At 36.5% G+C, this 21407-nt stretch overlaps 1 protein-coding gene across 2 annotated transcripts in view; it reads left to right on the forward strand.

Moving 5' to 3' along the window:
• The window catches only part of CRYBG3 (crystallin beta-gamma domain containing 3), a 124400-nt gene that overhangs the window by 88525 nt on the left and 14468 nt on the right, over positions 1-21407 (forward strand). For both annotated transcript variants that reach the window (XM_073009670.1, XM_073009671.1), the window contains 2 exons: positions 2763-2872; positions 6287-6413. In XM_073009670.1, coding sequence (XP_072865771.1) covers positions 2763-2872; positions 6287-6413 — 237 coding nt within the window. The remainder of the gene's footprint in view (positions 1-2762; positions 2873-6286; positions 6414-21407) is intronic.

The raw sequence follows: 21407 nt of genomic DNA on the forward strand, positions 1-21407 counted from the left end.
AGAAAACACTTCTTTGTGGCACTTTAACCAGATCATTTTTATAGGAGCCAAATCACAGAAATACTTAGGAAGAATTATTTCAGTAAAGAAAACCTTTATGATTAATAAGGGAAATGAAATCATTGTACAATATATAACCAATATGAGAAATATATAACACTACAGTATGAGAAAGATGTGATGTAATAGAAGAATAGAAACAAGACTTTTCCTTAATAATCAACATATTTCTATGAGGGAGGCTCAGAGGGCTAGAGAAAGTCTTGTTTAGACAGGGAAGAAAGTTTCTCATAGAAATTATTTTAGTATTGGAGTAAGTAAAATTACATTAAAAATAATGCTGATATTGTAGAATAAGCAAGCATAGCTTCTTGTTTTGTCAGTAGTTCACTGCATTTTTAGTTTGTCATATTATATTAAAGATATATATTACCACATATTGTTAGCATATATTATAAATGAAAATTATGTAGCAACAAGAATTTCTGTGAAATCTTCATAATATAGTAGAGATAATTTCTGCTCAAATGGTAGTTCTATGAAAGAAGTACGATAATATATGTGAAAAGCAAACCAGAGGGATACTTTTTTTCCTTCACTTCTATTTCTAGTTGGGGAGCTGTAAGGGATTGAGCCGTACCAACGTGGCACAGAAGGATGGGTATAGTTTGGAAAACACTCATCTCTTGTTTGTCTATTTGCCTTGGTTTTAAGCAACCTGAGTTGTTTTGTATATTTGTTATCCATTGTTCTGTAAAGGAAGCCAACATGGTCATTTATCCAGCTAGTTTTTCCAAGGACTTAATTTCTCCAAGGCTCGGTCACTTAATTTCACCAAGAGTAGAAACCACAAGTTAATTATTATAATCAGTAAGCTCAGAGTTGGTTTCTATATGGTCAATCCTCAGAACATTATCATGAGAATTGTTCTGTCTTGAGGATTGATAAGGTGATCAAAATGAGGTATATTTTTGTAGAGTTGGTCTAATTCTGGGTGAATCATATACCGTATCCCATCTAGTAAACTCAGATAAGCATTTAACCCAGTTTTTAAAGTTTGGATAAAGACTATCTTAACCCATCAAATCAAGAGATACTTTATAACATTATTTCTGCATGTATATATGGATTTTAATTAATTTTTCTGGCTATGAAGACTGAGACAAAAAACTGGAGGTGGCTACTATATATACCATCTGAAATATGCTTCACTGGCATTATCAGTAGTCCAGGATTTGATGTTTCATGGCTTCATTGTGAAAATGGTGAAGTATAAATCTTCAATTCATCAGTATACAACTAGTTAACTGGGAATGTAGTTAGTGAGCAAGACAACATGTCTCTCTTCTCATGTGGCTTTTGTTTAATTTTTATTAAGAATTTCCATGCAGGAGAAATTTCTCTGCATTTTTTGGAGGTTAAAAGTGATTTGCTTTTTAGCCTCACATTTTATATATGTCTTTAAGTTAAAAAACCTAAGTATGTCTTGGTTTGGACTTCATTTCTTTGCTATCCTCTGTATCTGCTACAAGGACTACAACAGAAACTTGCTGGATCACATCTCCTTAAGGCAAGAAGTCCCTTGATGTTTTAATGCTCCAAATACAGCGTGGTTTCACAGTAGGAAGTGGTGTTGTACAAGCCACAGATGATCATGGGGAATTAGTTTTCTCACCTCCCTGATTTTGACTGATCTTTGACAACAGATCCAGTAAGGCCAGAGCAGAATGAGATAACCAAGAAACCATTCTTCTAAGAAAAGGCCTTTGGGAAGACGAGGGAGGTGAACATTAGCTGCTCAGACTAGCCTTATCCTCGATGACAGCACGAGCAGATGGTCTGTTATGATGTGTTCTGTGCCCTAGTGCAGGCCTGTCAGTGCAGGGTGGACCTGTGGGCCATGTTGTTCCAAGTCTCCAGTGTATTATGAAATTTTTATGGGGTCTTTAATTTTTTTCATTCCTATTGTAGATTCAAGGCTACTAGAGTTGTAGATTATTATATATCTGGTCTAAAGGGAATTACAGTTGAGATTTCATGGATTTTTTCTCGACAAAATTGACTAAAGTAGAAATGTAGTTGTATATAACTATAAGCTGCACATTTAAGGTATTCTTATCAGAAAACCGAAGCCTGTAAGCTGAAATACATGACACAGATATCTTTCTTTCTTCACCATAAATCTTCCACTAATCCCATCATTATTATCTCCTCTGCCATCTGCTCATGTGCCCTCCTGGGTACTCTTCATGCTTGCTTATGGGCATGCGCTCGTGCTCTCCTCTTATATTAACTGTGGATCAGGAAGAGCTAGGGAGAGAAGCATCTAACCATGTAGCCTTATACTAATCTAAGCCTCTTTCATGTTTAGCACTAAATTTCTTCTTACTTTATACATCTAGTCTCAACATAAGGCACAGTGATTGTTTGAGAGAATAAAGGACCACATGTTAGTGGAGGAAGGACTCTAATGTATTCTTTTATAGGCAGAATTGTTTTCTAGGCCTCTGTTCCCACAATTTGGTGGAAGAGAGGCAAGAAAATGGTAAACAAACAGTGACGTTCCATTTCTGAAAACACGTAAGAAAGCAAGTTTAAGGAGCGTATCATTATCCCTAATATGAATTCATTGATAATAGATAAAACATGAGTCTGATATTTCGCTACATTTTATAAATTCATGAAATTAAAGGTTTTTATTTGCTTGTGATCATCTAAGACCATTTTTTTTCTGTTTAACTGTTGTGGTGGTGTTCTTGTAGCTCAAAGTATTCAGTAAACCAGGGTTCCAAGGTGAATGTATAGATTTTACAGAAGAAACTTCTGATTTGACTTCACTCATACCATGTTCTTTTAAAGTTCTTCGAGGTTGGTAAGTATGCTTACTTAGTGTTTTCTGCTGTTATTTAATAACTAATGTTTTTAAATTTACAGAGATATATTTTTTGCATGCACAGTGAATCTTTAAAATTTATCTTCAACAGTCATTGGTTACCTGCTAACTGATCTATATTAATTTTGCTTAATTTGTATTTTGAGCTATGATGGAATACAGAAAAGCAGAATGCTGATTAACCAACTTAGGGAACATTTTGATTTTTGTCACTCACTGTGATCTTAGATTATTTCCTAAATATTTTGAATGTTTACATTGTATATTTACTGTCTCACACAGTAGAATGCGATAAAAATACCTGGTGTTTTTTAAAGTAAGACATATTAATCCTAATTTTTTTAGCCTTTTAACGAAGTGTTCATCATCCCCCTTTCACAGATGTGGAAACCAGGTTCAGAGTTAGGGTTTCCCAAGATCACATACCAAATTTCAGACCCATGATTCCTTTGGTCTTTTTTTCTCATCTCTGAATCGGATATTCTTCCAATTGCAACAATATACTGTATATTTTTCACATGTATATGAAACTACATGTGATTCCCACAGCTAAAATATATTCTACAAATTTTTTATTGTGCTAAAATATACGTAACATAAATACCATTTTAACAATTTTTCATTGTACAGTTCAGTGGCATATCTATGTATCAAACATCTACCTAGCAACCTATCAAAGTCTCTTTTCTTCCTTTAAAATATATTAGGTTTGTCAGGTTTCCTCCCTTCTCCCTTGAATCATTAGAGACCTGGGCCTTCTATTTTTCACTTCAAAAACTTCAGTCTCTTAGCTACCCCCTGTTTCAGTGTCATCTAATTTCTAGTGTTTACCCCAAACAAATCACGGTCCAATTATGTGTCCCAAAATCCAGTTTAATATTTTTGCTAATGCTTTAATTCCCAGCCATTTTCTAGTACCAGTCCAATCAAGTTCAAGCTCTTTCTTTTCCTGACCTTACCATCAACTAGCCTCCTTTTCCTATCCATTTCCCATCCTATTCTCTTTTCTAACATTTGCTTTCCTCCATACCCTCTATACCGGGGGTCAGCACACTTTATAAAGAATCAGATAGTGAATATTTTTGACTTTGTGGGTTCCACAGGCTCTCAACACTCTCTCAACACTGCTATTAGACATAGCACAAAAGCAGCCATATACAATACACAAACCAATAGGCACAGCTGCATTCCAATGAAACATTATTTATGGACATTGACATTTTAATTGTATGTAACATTTACATGTCATGAAATAGTCTTCTTTTAAAATTTTAAGCCCTCTGAAAATGTGAAAACCAGTCTTAGCTTATGGGCTGTTGGAAAACAAGCAGTGGGGCAGATTTGGCCCACATGCTGTAGTTTACTGATGCCTGTTTCATACCAAAGGTTGGAGGTCTATGGTAAATCTAGCCAGCAGGTGTCATTTGTTTGGGTTATACGCTAGGTTAAAAAAATTGTATTAATACAATTTTTACAAATGTAATACATTAATACAAATGTAAGTATTAATACTTACATTTAGGATATTTTTCAGAAGAAGCTGTTTTCCACCTTCTCTTTAAAAATCAGAAGATTTTACGACTTGGAGAAAGCTTTTGCCTTTGTCAGTAATTAGCTGGTAGTGAGTAGATTGCATATGTGCTTTCCAGCATACTATAATCCCCACTATTCCCAATTTTTTTCCACCTGGTACACTACTCAAATCTGCATTACCTGTGTGGTCTCCTGAAGGTATATAAGTTTGTGACCTCTGCTTAATAATAATTCAGATATATCCTTTAAGGTTCAGTCCACTCCATTATTTCTGTTCACCTTCTTGATTAACCCTAAATCAAGCAGTCCTTTCCTTCTCCTATTTCCTATAGCTCTTCTGCCTTGAGCCTCCTTGTATTTGTTTTTGTTTATATACTTACCTCTGAAAAGGAAATGTGAGTTTTACAACATTAAAACACAAAGTAGGGCACAATAAGTTAAATAGAGATCTGCAACTCTAATAAGAAATAAACACACACACACACACACACACACATGCACACACACACCAAGGACCTGAAATAATTTTGTTACTATTATTTGGCTCTGAGTTCCTTCTCCACTAAGATAGAAGAAAATATTTTACAAGATTTAGGATCATTGTCTGTTAATGAGAAACACTGAAGTTTTTCTGGAGGAAAATGTATTTTTCTTGACACTGAATAATAGGACAAACGAGTCACACGTCTTTTCATGTAGGAAATATACAACAGCAGGATAAAAGAATACAAGAACTATGACAATTGTGTAAGCACCTGGAATGTGTGAGAGACCTGGATTTGAGCCCAGTTCCACCATTTTCTAGCTATGTAACTTTAGGCAAAATGAGTCATCTCTCTGAACCTCAGCTTTCTCATCTGTAAAGGAGGAGTAATAATGGTATCTACCTCAGAGGTTTCTTACAAGGACTAAATAAAATAATGCACTAGCTTTATGCCTGGCACACTAGAAACCTTTGATAAATGTTGACTATGAAATGCTTATTACAGTAGAAGACCTGACAGTAAATATAATGTCACACAGCATTTCTACGGTTATCCAAAGTTAAACTGGTCTGGCAAGAGTACAGTTCTGGTGATCTTAAAATACAGGGCTAGAACTTAACCACACCAAAACTAAATTAGTAACAGTCATGTAATTTTTCCCTTGGGCTCATTCTTTTCAAAAGGGTGTGTGTTTAGCTATCTTTTGATGAATACTGTATTGAAGATAACTCACTATTGAAGATTCTAAGGGGTTTATTTCTTTTTAAAATTTTCTATTAGTTGTCAGATTTGTAGGTGACAGGTTTTATATACTCTTGTGTGATTTAAAAAAAAAATCTGTCTTCTATACTCATCTAAACTGAATAAAAACATTTTTAATTTTTCCCAAAAAGAGCTTATAATCTGTTCAGGTACTTAATAATCACCCTGATCTAATCCCAGAGTGCTATACATGAAGGCACTAAATAAAAAGAATGTCTTTAGCTTATAGCATACATCGTCTCATTTCAAACTTCATCTCTACCATTGAGTAGATTGAGGAACCATGGGAAAATCACCTTACCTTTCTGATCTTTACTTTTGCTGCCTATAAAAATGAGGATGTTCCTAACTCATAGAATTATTAAGGACACCATGAAATAGTATATGTAAAGTGCCTAGCCTAATGCCTGGTGCATCATAAGCAGTCGAGGAATAATAGTGGTAGCTGTTGTGTGTGGTGTTTTTTTTTGTTGTTGTTGTTTTTAAGCTGGTGTGGTGGTGCTCTGCACCACTTTCTATGCCCTACCCCTACACCAGTTCCCACAGCAAAATAATGAGCCTATACTGCCAAGTGAATGCAATTTGACTGAATGTTTTACTGCTTGGCTTTTAGCTGGCTCCTCTATTACCAAGAAGACGTGTTTGTTAATCACTGTGTGCTAGAAGAAGGCCTCTATGCTGACCTTACTTCCTGCGGTTGCCCAGCATCTAAAGTCAAATCTCTCAAGCCCATTGACTATGTAAGTACTTTGCAAAATGCATACTTACAAGACTCTTTTCCTTGTCCAGTTTAATTACCACCAATGATAATGTGAAGTTGGAAGAAATGATAAAAGGAGAAATAGCAAAATCTGAAAAATATGAATAATTCATTTGTCAACTGTAAAACTGAGGTTCACTCATGAAATCCAACCAAAATGTAATATTGATATTCTTTTTTTAAAAAAAGCAGGGGTGTAAAACTCAAGAATTAGAATAATGTAGGCCTTGACTTAACTCCCAGTTTGATACTTTAATCAATTTGAGTGACACTGGCAAAGTTACTTGGCTTACCCATCTATAAAAATAAAATAATAACAATAGTACTTACAAGGCCACAGGGATATTAAATGAGATGATGCTTATAAAGTGCACAGCATATGGTGAGTTCTCATTTAAATGTTAGCTATTAGTCCCATGGTGGTTGTTATTATAGCTGCTTAAGTATAAAAATAACCTGACCACTTTATTATTCTACTAGGTAAGTCACATGACAGTTTGTCTGCTACTAAGGTAGCAGATTCTAAATTCAAACCTGTTTTGGGGAACAGGGCCTTTCTGTCTGGTGTGTGCAAAATGATCTGGGTCACCTTGGAGGCCCATATTTACAGAGTAAGTAGGTCTTCCTTTCCACCACATTTATTTAGAATTTCAAATGTGAGAAAAATGGGATCCCAACTCCAGGACATCAATTCTGGACCCCTGGTCAATAGGATCTGTGCAGAGGAGGTAGTGAGGATCTTGGATACTTTCAAGATATCTAGTTATGACAATTCCTTGGCAATATGTTTGGTCAAAGCTTCAGTTTTACACAGAGCTGATTAGAAACTCTACCTAATAGTAGTAGTGACTCAAACCTTTCTGTCAGAGCTGACTCCAGGGATAATGGCCAGGATCTTTGATCTCAACCTAAGCAATGTAGTCCTATTTCACAAGGCATTCCTGGATAGAGTATTCTTGGTATCAGACTAATTATAGAGTCTTGGCTGAGAACAAGAATATAAATAGTGTTCTTGGTCTCTCTCAATGGCTCTGTAGACACCAACATGGAAAAAATAAGTGGCTACTAACACTTCTTGTCTGTTGGAGGAAAACTGGTTTAAAAATATATGTATACATGATCTGGCAAGTCTCTGCAGGCTTTGATAATGCTGGAAAAGACACTGGAAGGTAGTAGTCCACATTTACTGGAAAGCGATTTTTTAAACAATTTTTAGTGGCCAAATCAGCAGACAGATACTTATTTGGTGTTAACTCTAAAAGCAAAAGATAGAGGTCTAAATTTGAAAGTATCATCCCGAAAGGATTTTGTACAACTCTTAATTCAGTGAACTAAACCAACAAAATTTCTAGGGAGGGCATTTTAGAAGCAGGGTCAAAATTAATTAGTGTTACTGTTTTTCTTTGAAGGGTTATAATTCCTTTAGATTCATGAAGTGTAAAATGAAAAATTGGGGATTAAAATAAACAGAGATTTTTTCATGTAAGTTGTCATGTGGAGTTGCATGTCCCTAGTTTTGGTCCTGTGGAACCCAGGCAGCATAAGCGAAGGCGCCTATTGGGAAGGACTTGAAATCTATAGACGTTTCACTTCAAGAACGGGTTAAAGAGTATATTCAGTTTATGTAAGGGTAGCACGTTAGTTATCTTAATGCCATTCATAATATACTGAAAATATTTGAAACATCTTTTGCGAAGATGTGTTACAGCAGCAGGTTTGGTGTTGAAATGGGAGGAGCATGAGGGAGGTTGGATATCCTACAAAGATCTGCAGATTGACCACGAAGACACCTCAACAGGGATCACACCTAGGGAGATTGATATGTAAACCAGAAGGTCAATTTAGTATTTTGTAATAAGTGGATTCTAGTGACTGGAATGCTCGAGAATTCTGTCCTGGGCATTTTTTCCCCTCTCTGGAAAAACAAGGGAAACTGAATTAGTCATCGGGAGGTTATTTGTTGAGCATAAGATTTGGGTAAAATAGGGTAGATGTCTTGCGATTAGCCTGTAGGCTAACGTTCCTCCCAAAAGAGAGTCCTTTCACTATCTAGGTCCCAGTTGCTCACACCCTCTAGATTCTGTCTCGTTTCCCTGGACAGTGCTAGATACACTATCTATTCTGCTTCTCTCATTAATTCTGATTCTTTCTGTGATTCTCCCCACTATCTTTGTACTTAGGAATTGATATGCCTTTTTTCTTAGATTTCCTAATACTGCTGCCTATGCCACAATCCAGTGTAATTCTGGATTCATTCTAGGAAATGTTTCTGTGTAATTAAGTTGACATTATGTACGTACGAGGTAATCCTTTGCTTTCGCTTTTATTAGTTAAAACTGCAGAATTCGAGGGACGTTGCCTGCAGTTGGTATTGCCAGACATGCTATGGCTTGGTGCTTCAGTGTCACAATGGTATCATATTGAGGAGTCTTAAGACTTCATCTTCGTAGAAGATAAGTATATTTTGAAGATGACAGTTTGCTCCAGGCAAACTTCTGTTGGTACAGGTGAAGGTAACATTCTAGAGGGCTGTCAACACATAATTTGCAGTGTTGCAGTCATTTTATAATGAATGGAGCTAGGAGCGTAGTTCATAGTTCTGCGTCTAACTAACATGACCTTAGGCAAATCTCTTAATTTATCTGTATCTCAGTTAATTCTTCTGTAAAGAAACTGTTAGAACAGGTATTTTCAAATATTGGACAGCCTCCAGTTCTGTTGCAAATAAGTATCCTCGTCATATTTCTAATTGGATGTGAAAAAGAATTTATCCGGCTTTAGGATTCACAAGGTCAGAGGGAATAATAAGATCATGTATTAACTTTCACAACAGTCTCCAGAGTCATAGTGGTTGAAAACATATGTTCATTTCATTTTCATATTTTGTCTCAAAATGGCAAGACAGTTGCATGGCCTCCACTTTAGGCTTGTGAGTTGGATTTAGATACACTTTTGATATTTGCTTTGCATTGGGACCAAGCTAATGGGAGCACCTCCAATTGGGGACATGACTATTTTCATGACAGGGGAAAGAGGGAGCAAGGTCACAATCACAGAGTCACATTTGAAGCTTCTGCTCAGATTCATTTTACCCATGCACACATCATTGTGTCCACTCATATTCTGTTTCCAAAAGCAAGTCATTAGACCAAGCCTGACATAAATGGGGCAGGGGAATAGACTCTCACTTGGGCAGGGATGAAGTTGACAAAGTATATTCAAACAATAATACAATCTACCAGAGATGTATAAACTCATAGAGGTGTTCTCTATTACTATATTTCGGAGAAAATGAAAAGAGATGAAATTGTAATAATTTCTCTCTGCTACTGTAACAGAGCTAACTTCCTTTTAAAAACTTGAGATTAATTTTTAGTGACAGTCTGGAGGTGGTTTGGTGGCTGTCAAATGAAGTATATGGTAGACAAGTAGAAAAGTCTGCCTCAGAATATGGTCCCCAGTTCTCTTTCAAAATTCATTTAGAATTCTAAAATCATCAGGTAATTTAATATAGGGAAATTTAATTTAATCATACTAAGACAGCTCTATGTAAGCATCTGGGAAAAATAATAAATTAAGTGGCCTAGAATTAGGAAAGTGAACTAAGACCCAGAGTTTTTATCAGGCTCTTCACAGAGATATAATTATATATCTGGAAAAATTACATGTATAATAAAATGCCTAAATATCTATCTCAAAACATGGTGAATTGGTTTCCATTGACTTCTCTTTAAGGTTTTCAGTAGCCTTGGTTTGGTAATGTCTTGACTGCTTAACAGTGATTACAAGCAGACCTTTTAAGATGAAAAAGATTGAATATCATGCCTAAGGAAGTTTAAGTGTTTTGTGGGGGCTGAAACCAAAGCCTTCTATATTTAGGAGTAGTCATACCGGGTGTGAAAGGGCAATAAAATGATTAAAAAAAAAAAAAAACGCCTAAGATGATGCTTGGGGCATTGGTGTAGAGTTCTGTGAATGAAAAACACATCTGATTAGTAATTTTGTAGAAGAAAGTTTAAAGGTATTCTATTTTGCTTTGATCAAAGAAAAAAACATGTAAGGTGGCTGAATTATTTCTCCCATCTCAGCCTCCGAAGTAGCTGGGACCACAGGTGTGCACCACCATGTCTGGCTAGTTTTTGTGGTTTTTTGGTTGAGATGGGGTTTCACTGTGTTGCCCAGGCTGGTCTGAAACTCCTGGGCTCAAGCAGTCCACCTGCCTCAGCCTCCCAAAGTGCTGGCATTACAGGTGCAAACCACTGCACCATCCAGCTGAATTATTTATATAAATATCACAAATGCTGCAGAATAACACCATTGCTGAAGATGCATTTTATATTTATTCAATCGAAAGTATTGAGCACGTGCTCTTTACTAAATACTGTGCTAAGTACTGAATATGAATAAAAAAAGAATTAGCGTAACAAACTCATCAAGTCTAAATATTATTTGATTCTTACTCTTGGCCTCTCAAGTGTAGATGTTTCTCACATACCTATTCTTGGCCCTTCCTCTCCTGTACTTAGAAATTTTCATTATCATAAAGATGATTCGCATTTGCAGATATCTAGAGTAAGCAGTACTCAGTTATTCCCTGAGCTTCATTCGCAGATTCCACATGGGTCTTCAGCATGTTTTGTCAGCATCCCATTTTCTCTCATAGACTTGTTCTTCTTTTCTGCCCTGTTTCTGTTGAAAGCAATCATCCTTACTCCCTCCCCACCTTTTTTTAGACTGAGTTTGGCTCTGACACCTAAGCTGGAGTGCAGTGGCACAATCTTGGTTCACCGCAACCTCCGCCTCCCAAGTTCAAGGAATTCTCGTGCCTCAGCCTCCCAAGTAGCTGGGATTATAGGCACGTGCTACCACTCCCAGCTAATTTTTGTATTTTTAGTAGAGACGGGGTTTCACCATGTTGGCCAGGCTGTTCTCAAACTCCTGATCTCAAGGGATCCGCCCACCTCGGCCTCCCAAAGTGCTGGGATTACAGGCGTGAGCCATCGCATACAGTCCCATGATATGTCTTAAGCTTTTCCTCTTATCTCCTTTCCATTGCCATGACTAAGTTTAGAGGCTCATTCTGTCTTTCTAAAACTATTGTGATGGGTACATAACTAATTTTCTTCCTTTGGCCTCTTTCTTTTGCAGTTCTTATTTCAGCACTGAGCATGTAACCTTCTCATAAAGCCCAGACCCTGGCATCAGGTCCTACTTTTCCAATATTATTGCTCAATTGTTTCCATGTATCTTGTTTACAAGCTTTCCCTCCCCGCTTCCCCCCAATACCTTCCTTAAACTTTCTTTATTTTGTGTTTTTATGTGGAAACATAGAATGAAGTTAGAATGAAGTTTTTCTTTCCTGTCTCTAAATTCTTTGAGATCTAATTTAAAGGACCTCAATTCTAGGAAGCCTTCAATGACCTCATTTCTTAAAGTGACTTTTGTCTGTCCTGAATATTCTTTCTCTGCATCTCAAGATGCTTTTCACTTTCTCCTTTTCATCACACTTACTGAAACTGTAAAGCCATTGAGGGGATGATTTATATTTATTGTAGCTTTAAATTCTGTCACCCTTATGTCCCCTCTACTTAGCACAATGCTATAAAAATATCAAGAGTCCATTATGTAATAAGCCAACTAAATAAACTCATTTATTCATGCCTAAAAATATATAGGCAGTAGTTGTATAAAGCTCATTCTTCTACTTCAGAGCTCATTCCATAAGAGGGGTTGTACTTTGGACTTACTATAGGTTTGTGTCTTATCCATTTACAATATTGTAATAATAGCTTTAGAAGTTGGGGGATGGTGGGGAACCTAAGTTAAAAAAATAGTAATTTACAGCTGCTAACTATTGATGAAATGTTTTAAAGTCAGACTGGGTATTAAAAGAATAATGGCATATATAGACAGGAGCAAGATACATGAGAACTTGTTGATTGATCTAAGATGGAGTTAACTGCGACTTTCAGACTATTGCATAAAACATTTAAGCACTGGACCAGGAGTGTGTGGGGTAACCTGTTTTATTGCATTTCCATGGGAGCAGTACTTAGCTGGTTACTTCTCTTATTTCTCCACTGGGGCGTTGGAATGGAAGTTTGGCTGCCTTTGAAGTAATAATCGAACTCTGGCAGCTCCACGGAGGCAAAACCAAAGAATATTATAACAAGAGGCTGAAGAAAAACTTCAGATGAAATTAAGACTCTGATGACATAAATGATCTTAAGAGGTAGAATAAGAATTGGCAAGACAATCATTCATTCTGTGGAAGGATACTGAATAAGAGGCACAGCTACAAATAGAGGGAGACTATAAATCCAACCTCAGAATGAAAGGAAGGAATGAGTTTATAAAGTGTAGAAGACAAAAATTAATTCAAGATGGATTAAAGACTTAAATGTTAGACCTAAAACCATAAAAACCCTAGTAGAAAACCTAGGCAATACCATTCAGGACATAGGCATGGGCAAGGACCTCATGACTAAAACACCAAAAGCAATGGCAACAAAAGCCAAAATAGACAAATGGGATCTAATTAAACTGAAGAGCTTCAGCACAGCAAAAGAAACCACCATCAGAGTGAACAGGCAACCTACAGAATGGGAGAAAATTTTTGCAATCTACCCATCTGACAAAGGGCTAATATCCAGAATCTACAAAGAACTTAAACAAATTACAAGAAAAAATCAACCCCAGCAAAAAGTGTGCGAAGGATATGAACAGACGCTTCTCAAAAAAAGACATTTCTGCAGCCAATAGGCACATGAAAAAATGCTCATCATCACTGGCCATCAGAGAAATGCAAATCAAAACCACAATGAGATACCATCTCACAGCAGTTAGAATGACAATCATTAAAAAGTCAGGAAACAACAGGTGCTGGAGAGGATGCGGAGAAAGAGGAACACTTCTACACTCTTGGTGGGGGTGCAAACTAGTTCAACCATTGTGGAAGACAGTGTGGCGATTTCTCAAAGATCTAGAACTAGAAATACCATTTGACCAGCCATCCCATTACTGGGTATATACCCAAAGGATTATAAATCATGCTTCTATAAAGACACATGCACACGTATGTTTACTGCGGCACTATTCACAATAGCAGAGACTTGGAACCAACCCAAATGTCCATCAATGATAGACTGGATTAAGAAAATGTGGCACATATACACCACGGAATACTATGCAGCCATAAAAAGGATGAGTTCATGTCCTTTGTAGGGGCATGGATAAAGCTGGAAACCATCATTCTCAGCAAACTATCCCAAGGACAGAAAATCAAACACATGTTCTCACTCACAGGTGGGAATTGAACAATGAGAACACTTGGACACACAGTGGGGAACATCACACACCGGGGCCTGTCATGGGGTTGGGGGAGTGGGGAGGGATAGCATTAGGAGGAATACCTAATGTAAATGACGAGTTGATGGGTGCAGCACACCAACATGGCACATGTATACATATGTAACAAACCTACACGTTGTGCACATGTACCCTGGAACATAAAGTATAATAATAAAAAAAAAATAAAGTGTAGAAGAATTTGGTTACTATTAAACTTTTTAGCTGAACCTATATATATAGTTAATGGTATTAACTATTATGCACATTTTGAAAATGCAGGCCAACAAAAACTTACAGTAAACATCGCACTCCCAGTGAGATATCTGAAACAGTTCTCTTTAAATTCAGGCGGAAGACAACGGTCTCCCTATTACCACTACTATTCAGTATTCTGAAGTTCTATCTAATAAAAAAAATTTATCTAAAAAATGAAATAAGATTAAAACAAAAGGAAAAAACAAAACTGGCAAGAGCATCTATGGTGTAAATGATAAATTATTAGGGCTAAAGCGCATTTTTAAAGTTGCAGAATGTAAGATAAATAGCAATTAAACTATAGCAATTAAGGGTATTTAGAAATAAATCTAACACAAGGCAATACGTTTTTTTCCTAGAAATTTTATAAAAACTCTTGAAGGAAGTAAACATTGGAGAGATACAATCTTTATAGGTAAAAAGACTCAATATTATAAAGATATGGTCTTCCCCAAATTAATACTGTTTCAGGCAAAACACAATGTTCTGTCCTTTTAGGGGGTAGAGGTGGGAGTAAAACATGGCAAGCCTATCCTATGATTAATTTGGAAAAGATAATGGGTCCAAAATCACCAAGATAATTTTTTTTTTTTTTTTTTTTTTTTTTTTTTGAGACGGAGTCTGGCTCTGTTGTCCAGGCTGGAGTGCACGGTGGCTCAAGCCTGTAATCCCAGCACTTTGTGAGGCCGATACGGGCGGATCACGAGGTCAGGAGATCGAGACCATCCTGGCTAACACGGTGAAACCCCGTCTCTACTAAAACACAAAAAAAATTAGCTGGGCGAGGTGGCGGGCGCCTGTACTCCCAGCTACTCGGGAGGCTGAGGCAGGAGAATGGCGTGAACTCGGGAGGTGGGGCTTGCAGTGAGCTGAGATCCGGCCACTGCATGCCAAGATAATTTTTAAGAACAACATGTAGGGTCATTTATCCTACCAAATATATATTGCTTTATACAGTAGTAATAATTAGTGGGAATCAGTACAAGGAGAGACAAATGGGACAGGGGAATAGGGTAGCATGGAAACTGACCTATATAGTAATAGAATTTGGAAGATAACAGCATTCCAATGGAGCTATGATGAACTGTTAAATAAATGGTGTGGAGACAATTGACCCATTCCATGGAAAAAGACAGTTAGAATCCTACTTTACTCCAAACACAAAAATCAGTTCCAGATGGATTAATAACAACCTAAATGTGAAAAGCAAACGTTGCAATTTAGAAGAAAATATAGGAATCTACCCTGATGATACTGAAGTAGGATGGATTTCTTCAAACAGAAAAAGTACAAATGAGTAAGAAAAGGTGAAAGGCAAATGTATTAGTTTCCTATTGCTGATGTAACAGATTACTGTAAACTTAGTAGCTTAAGATGACAGATATTTACAGTCTTGCAGTTCCACAAGTCAGAAGTCTGAAACTGGTCTTACTGTGGTAAAATTAAGGTGTTGGCAGTCATTTAATCTGGGAAGCTCTAGGGGAGAACCCATTTCCTTACCTTCTCTAGCTTCTAGAGGCCACCAGCATTCCTTAACTCATGACCTCCTTTCATCTTCAAAGTGCATCACTCCAGTCTGTGCTCTTTATCTGCTCTCTATCTCTGACCCTCCTAACTTCCTCTTACAAGGACCCTGGTGGCTACATTGGGCTTACCTGAGTAATCCAGATGATTGGACCCATCTCAAGGTCCTTAATTAATAATATCTGTAAAGTGCCTCTTTACCATGTCAGGTAACATATTCACCACATTCACAGGTTCTAAGAATTGGATGTGAACATTTGTGGGGTAGGGAGAGGAGGCAGGCATTAATTATTCAGACTGCCACAGCAAGCCGCAGAATATATTTGCAGTCTGTACAACCTGCAAAGGTTTAGTGTACTAAATATAAGAAGAGCTCTTAGCTGGGTGCGGTGGCTCACACCTTAATTCCAGTGCTTTGGGAGGCTGACCTAGGAGGACTGCTTGAGTCCAGAAGAGCCTGGACATGGCTGGTCCCTGTCTCTACAAACAATAAATAAAATAATTAGAAGAGCTTTTTCAAACCAATTCAGAAAAATCCACTTCAAAAACCAACAGAGGATATAAATAGGCAGTTTATAGAAGAGGGAAAAATGGCTCAGGACATCCAAAGGATGTTAACCCTCACTAGTGATCAAGGAAATACAAATTAAAACAATTATGAATAACATTAGCTTACTCTAGCTACAGGCATTTTAAAATCTGAAAATACTAAGGTTTGTCTTAGTTGCAGGGAAGTAACATTATTCATATATAGCTAGTGGAAGAAGTGTTAATTACAATGGTGCGGGGAATAAGGATGTCTGTTGCAGCTATGATGGATGAAACAAACAATCACACATTCCTATAAGGGAATGAAATATAGTAGTTACAGTGAATTGGAGAGCTACATGTATGAAGAGTCAAATTTCAAACACAGTAGGCAAGGAAAGCAGGCTACTAAAGATGTTACAGTAGAATACATTTTCTGTAAATGTTAAAAGCAAAAGATGCATAACCATTAATAGAAATAGAAAAACATGAGCTGAAAAGATTTACAACTTGAGCATAGTGGTCACCTCTCGGGGAGGTGGGAGTGTTTAAATTCATCTGTATTTGCTATGTTTTATTTATTTTAAAAATTTGATACAAATATAGTAAAATTAAAATGTAATACTTCTGGGTTTTAGGTACATGGTCATCTATGTTATTCTTTTTAAAATGAATCATAATTTTTTTAAAAGAGGAAAACAAACACCAGTAAGAAAGGTAAATCCGTATTGAAACTGACTTTCTAAACCAAATGAGAGAGGCTCTATGAGAAGGATTATAGTTTACTGGTGAAGAGTTTGGTTTGAGTGTCTTAGAGACCTTCTTGGTTCAAGTCCTGACTCTACCATTAATAACTGTTAGATGAGTGACCCTTGGCATGTTTCTGACCACTCATTCTATGAGGCCAGCATCATTCTAATACCAAAACCTGACCGAAACACACGGAGAAACAAAACTTCAGACCCATATGCCTGATGAACAAAGATGCAAAAGTCCTCAACCAAGTACTAGCAAACTGAATCCAGCAGGACATCAAAAAGTTAATCCACCACAATCAAGTAGGCCTTATTCCTGGGATGTAAAGTTGGTTCAATATATACAAATCAATAAATGTGATTTATTACATAAACAGAACTAAAAACAGAACCCACGTAATTATCTCAACAGATGCAGAAAAGGCTTTCAATAAAATTCAACATCGCTTCATGATAAAAACCCTCAACAAACTAGGCATTGAAGGAACATATCTCAAAATAATAAGAGGCACATATGACAAGCCCATTGCCGGCATTGTACTGAATGAGTAAAAGCTGGAAGCATTCCCTTGAAAACTGCAACAGGAGAAGGATACCCACTCTTACCTCTGCTGTTCAGCATAGTACTGGAAGTCCTAGCCAGAACAAGCCCACAAGAGAAAGAAGTAAAAGGCATCCAGATAGGAAAAGAGGGAGTCAAGCTCTCTCTCTTCACAAATGATATGATTCTATACTTAGTCTCTGCCCATAGGGTCCTAGATTTGATAATTAACTTCAGTAATATTTCAGGATACAAAATCAGTGTAGAAAAGTCAGTAGCATTTTTATACACCAGTAACATCCAAGCTGAGAGCCAAATCAAGAATGCAATTCCATTCACAATAGACACAAACAATAAAATATCTAGCTATACAGCTCACCAGGGAGGCGAAAGATCTCTACCATGAAAATTATAGGACACTGCTGAAAGGACTCAGAGACAACACAAAGGGAAACACTCCATGTTCATAGATAGGAAGAATCAATGTCATTAAAATGGCCATACTGCCCAAAGCTATTTACAGATTCAATACTGTTACTACCAGAGCACCCACATTTTTTCACAGAATTAGAAAAAAGCTATTCTAAAATTCACATGGAACCAAAAATGATCCCAAATAGCCAAGGCAACTCTAAGCAAAAAAAAAAAAAAAAAACAAAGCTGGAGGCATCGTGCCACTGGATTTCAAACTATATTACAAGGCTACAGTAACCAAAATAGCATGATACTGGTACAAAAACAGACACACAGGCCAATGGAAAATGTTAGAGAACTCAGAAATAAAGCCTCACACCTACAAAAATTTGATCTTTGACAGAGTTGACAAGAAAAAACAGTAGGGAAAGGACTCCCTGTTCAGTAAATAGTGCTGGAATAATTGGCTAGCCATATGCATAATATTGAAACTGAACCCTTTGCTTTCACCATATGCAAAAAACAACTCAAGAGGGATTAAAGACTTAAATGTAAAACCTAAAACTGTAAAAAAACCTTAGAAGAAAACCTAGGAAATACCATTCTGGACATGGGCCCTGGTAAAGATTCTATGAGGAAGCCTCCAAAAGGAATTACAACAAAAACAAAAATTGACAAATGGGACCTAATTAAACTAAAGTGCTTCTGCACAGCAAAAGAAACTATCAACAGAGTAAACAATCAGCAGAATGGGAGAAGATATTCACAAACTGTGCATTCAACAAAGGTCTAATATCCAGAATCTGTAAGGAACAAATCAACAAGCAAAAAACAACCCCATTAAAAAGTGGCCTAAATGACATGAACAGACACTTCTCAAAAGAAGATATGCATATTGCCAACAAGCATATGAAAAAATGCTCAACATCCCTAATCAGTAGAGAGATGCAAATCAAATACACAGTGAGATACCATCTCATACAAGTCCAAATGGCTGTTATTAAAAAGTCAGCAAATAACAGATGCTAGTGAGATTGTGGAGAAAAGGGAATGTTTACACTGGTTGTGGGAATGTGCATTAGTTCATCCGTTGTGGCAAGCAGTTTGGAGATTTCTCGAACACAGAACTACCAGTTGACCTAACAATTCCATTACTGGGTGTATACTCAAAGGAATATAAATCATTCCATCATAAAGACACATGCACATGTATATTCAGGGCAGCACTATTCACAATAGCAAAGACATGGAATCAACCTAGGTGCCCATCAGTGTTGGACTGGATAAAGAAAATGTGGTACATAGCCACCATGGAATACCACGCAGCCATAACAAAAGCAGAATATCATGTTCTTTGCAGCAACATGGATGCAGCTGGAGGCCATTATCTGAAGCGTATTAACACAAGAACAGAAAAACAAATATGTCATGTTTTCACTTATTAGTGGAAGATAAACATTAAATACACATGGACACTATGAAGGGAACAATAAACACCAGGGCCTGCTTGAGCAGAGAGGATGGGAGGAGGGTGAGGATCGAAATACTACCTTTTGGGTACTGTGCTCATTACCTGGGTGATGAAATAATCTATGCACGAAACCCCTGTGACATGCAGTTTTCCATGTAACAACCCTGCACAGATACCCCAGAACAGAAAATAAAAGTTGGTAGAAAAAAAAAATGAGAAAATACAGTTCTACAATCCCTAAACTGAATGTATTTCGGGATTTATACTTTTTCAAATTTTAAACAGTAATATGATTCATGTATGGCCTATAAGGAAACACACCCAGCAGGGTTCTGGACTGTACCCCTAATTAAACATATTTCTATTCCTATAATGAAATTTATGCACAGCTACACAAATTGGATAATATTATAAATAGACTTCAATTTATTCAGGTAGAGTTTTGTTGACTAGGAAAAACATTTTGATTTTAAAGCTTTTTGGATTTCAGAACAATGAATAAGGTGTTGTGCATATATATCTATGGATAGATACAGATATAGGTATATAACTTAGAACAATAATTCCCAGCACATATTAAGTGCTATATATGTTAGTTTCTACTGTTATTGTCCCTTAAATTATTTAAATTATTATTTTAGTTGATGGGATGAGGAGGAACAATGAGTTTTGTCTTTTTTCATATTGAAATTTTAATTTATACAATTTGGTCTAGTATTCTTTTTCTTTGACAACTGCATCTTCCTTTTAGAAACTGTATCCTCTTTGCATGATTTAGACTTAATCCGGCAGGAATGTCATGTTAACTACTGACATCTAAGAAGAACCTTTAGCCACAAATGGTTGGCCAGCTTCTAAGTTAACGTGGACTAAGGCCAAGACATTTGTAGAGCTCAAACTGTAATCAATTTTTTTTTTTTTTTATGGTTGGAAAGTTCGGATTACTGTGTCATCTTCAGTTTTAAAGATTTATTAATAGTTGATCTCTCTTCCTATTTTCATGTTAGGGAAATGTATCAGAAAAATGTGATTTTAAAATATTAATAGTTCTTCAATACCATTTATTTCCAAAAGATTATTAACCAACCCCCATCATCCTGCCCAGGTTAGCATTGTGTTGACTTTCCTAATCTTCCTAACCTTTAAATACATTTATAATTCAAGTATACTTATAAATTAAATATTTAAATTAAAATAATTTAAAGTAGAAAAAAATCAAAGCTTCAAAACAATAGATCTTCTTAAATGTAAAATTTGATAGTTGGATCACATAATGATATCCTTTTGTTGTTGTTTAGGAGAGGTGGGATATTTTTCCACACTGGTTTATTAGCTGTGTCTCTTCCTTGGTTAATGCTATTGACTTACCTTCTTTGCCCATTTGTCCAATAGGTTTCTTAGAGTACCCTTACTAATTTATATAAGCTGTTAAAATGTTTCAGATATTTTCTGTCATCTTGTACAATGTTTTTCCTCAATATCCCTGCATCATTATTTTTAAAAACATAGAGGTTTACACATTTTTTGTTCCCTCCATCGAGCTTTTTATCTTTTCTTGAGATACACTTTTAGAGGTAGAATTGCTAGAATCAAGAGATTGAATTTAATGGCGTTTCAGTGACAATACCAGCCTTTTGAAAAATATCTTTGTAGGCATTCTGCAAAAGGAAGAGGAAAAATGTACCCAGGTCAGTTTTTCTTAGAATAATGCTTAGCATTTAAATTACTTTCTCATAATAGGCTTTTAGATTTTTTCCCCCTCTGGGATATAAAACAGTTAACATCATGTAACCAGTAAATGCCTTTAATGTAGATGTCTGTTGCTCTTACCCCAGCAAGCTCTTCCCTGAGGAGAGTGCTGCTGATTGTTGACTTGGAGCACTGGCCAGGCTCCTTGCCATCTGCTCCTCCTCACTAATCAGTAACTCAACAAGTAGATGTGTGTAAAAAGGGAAAGTGGAATACTTTCTAAAATCTTGAGGGTGAAGATGTTGAAAAAAGTCCGCCAATATAGTCAGGGTTGTGGATTTTTATTGTCTGCTTACTTTCAGTTAATTTTATAAACTGTTGGGACACTTCCAATTTATTTTGCAGATAGCAGAAGAGGTGCCTAACCTTGCTTGTGGCCACTCAATA

The sequence above is a fragment of the Chlorocebus sabaeus genome, chromosome 22 (genome assembly GCF_047675955.1).
Source record: "Chlorocebus sabaeus isolate Y175 chromosome 22, mChlSab1.0.hap1, whole genome shotgun sequence".
Lineage (NCBI taxonomy): Eukaryota > Metazoa > Chordata > Mammalia > Primates > Cercopithecidae > Chlorocebus > Chlorocebus sabaeus.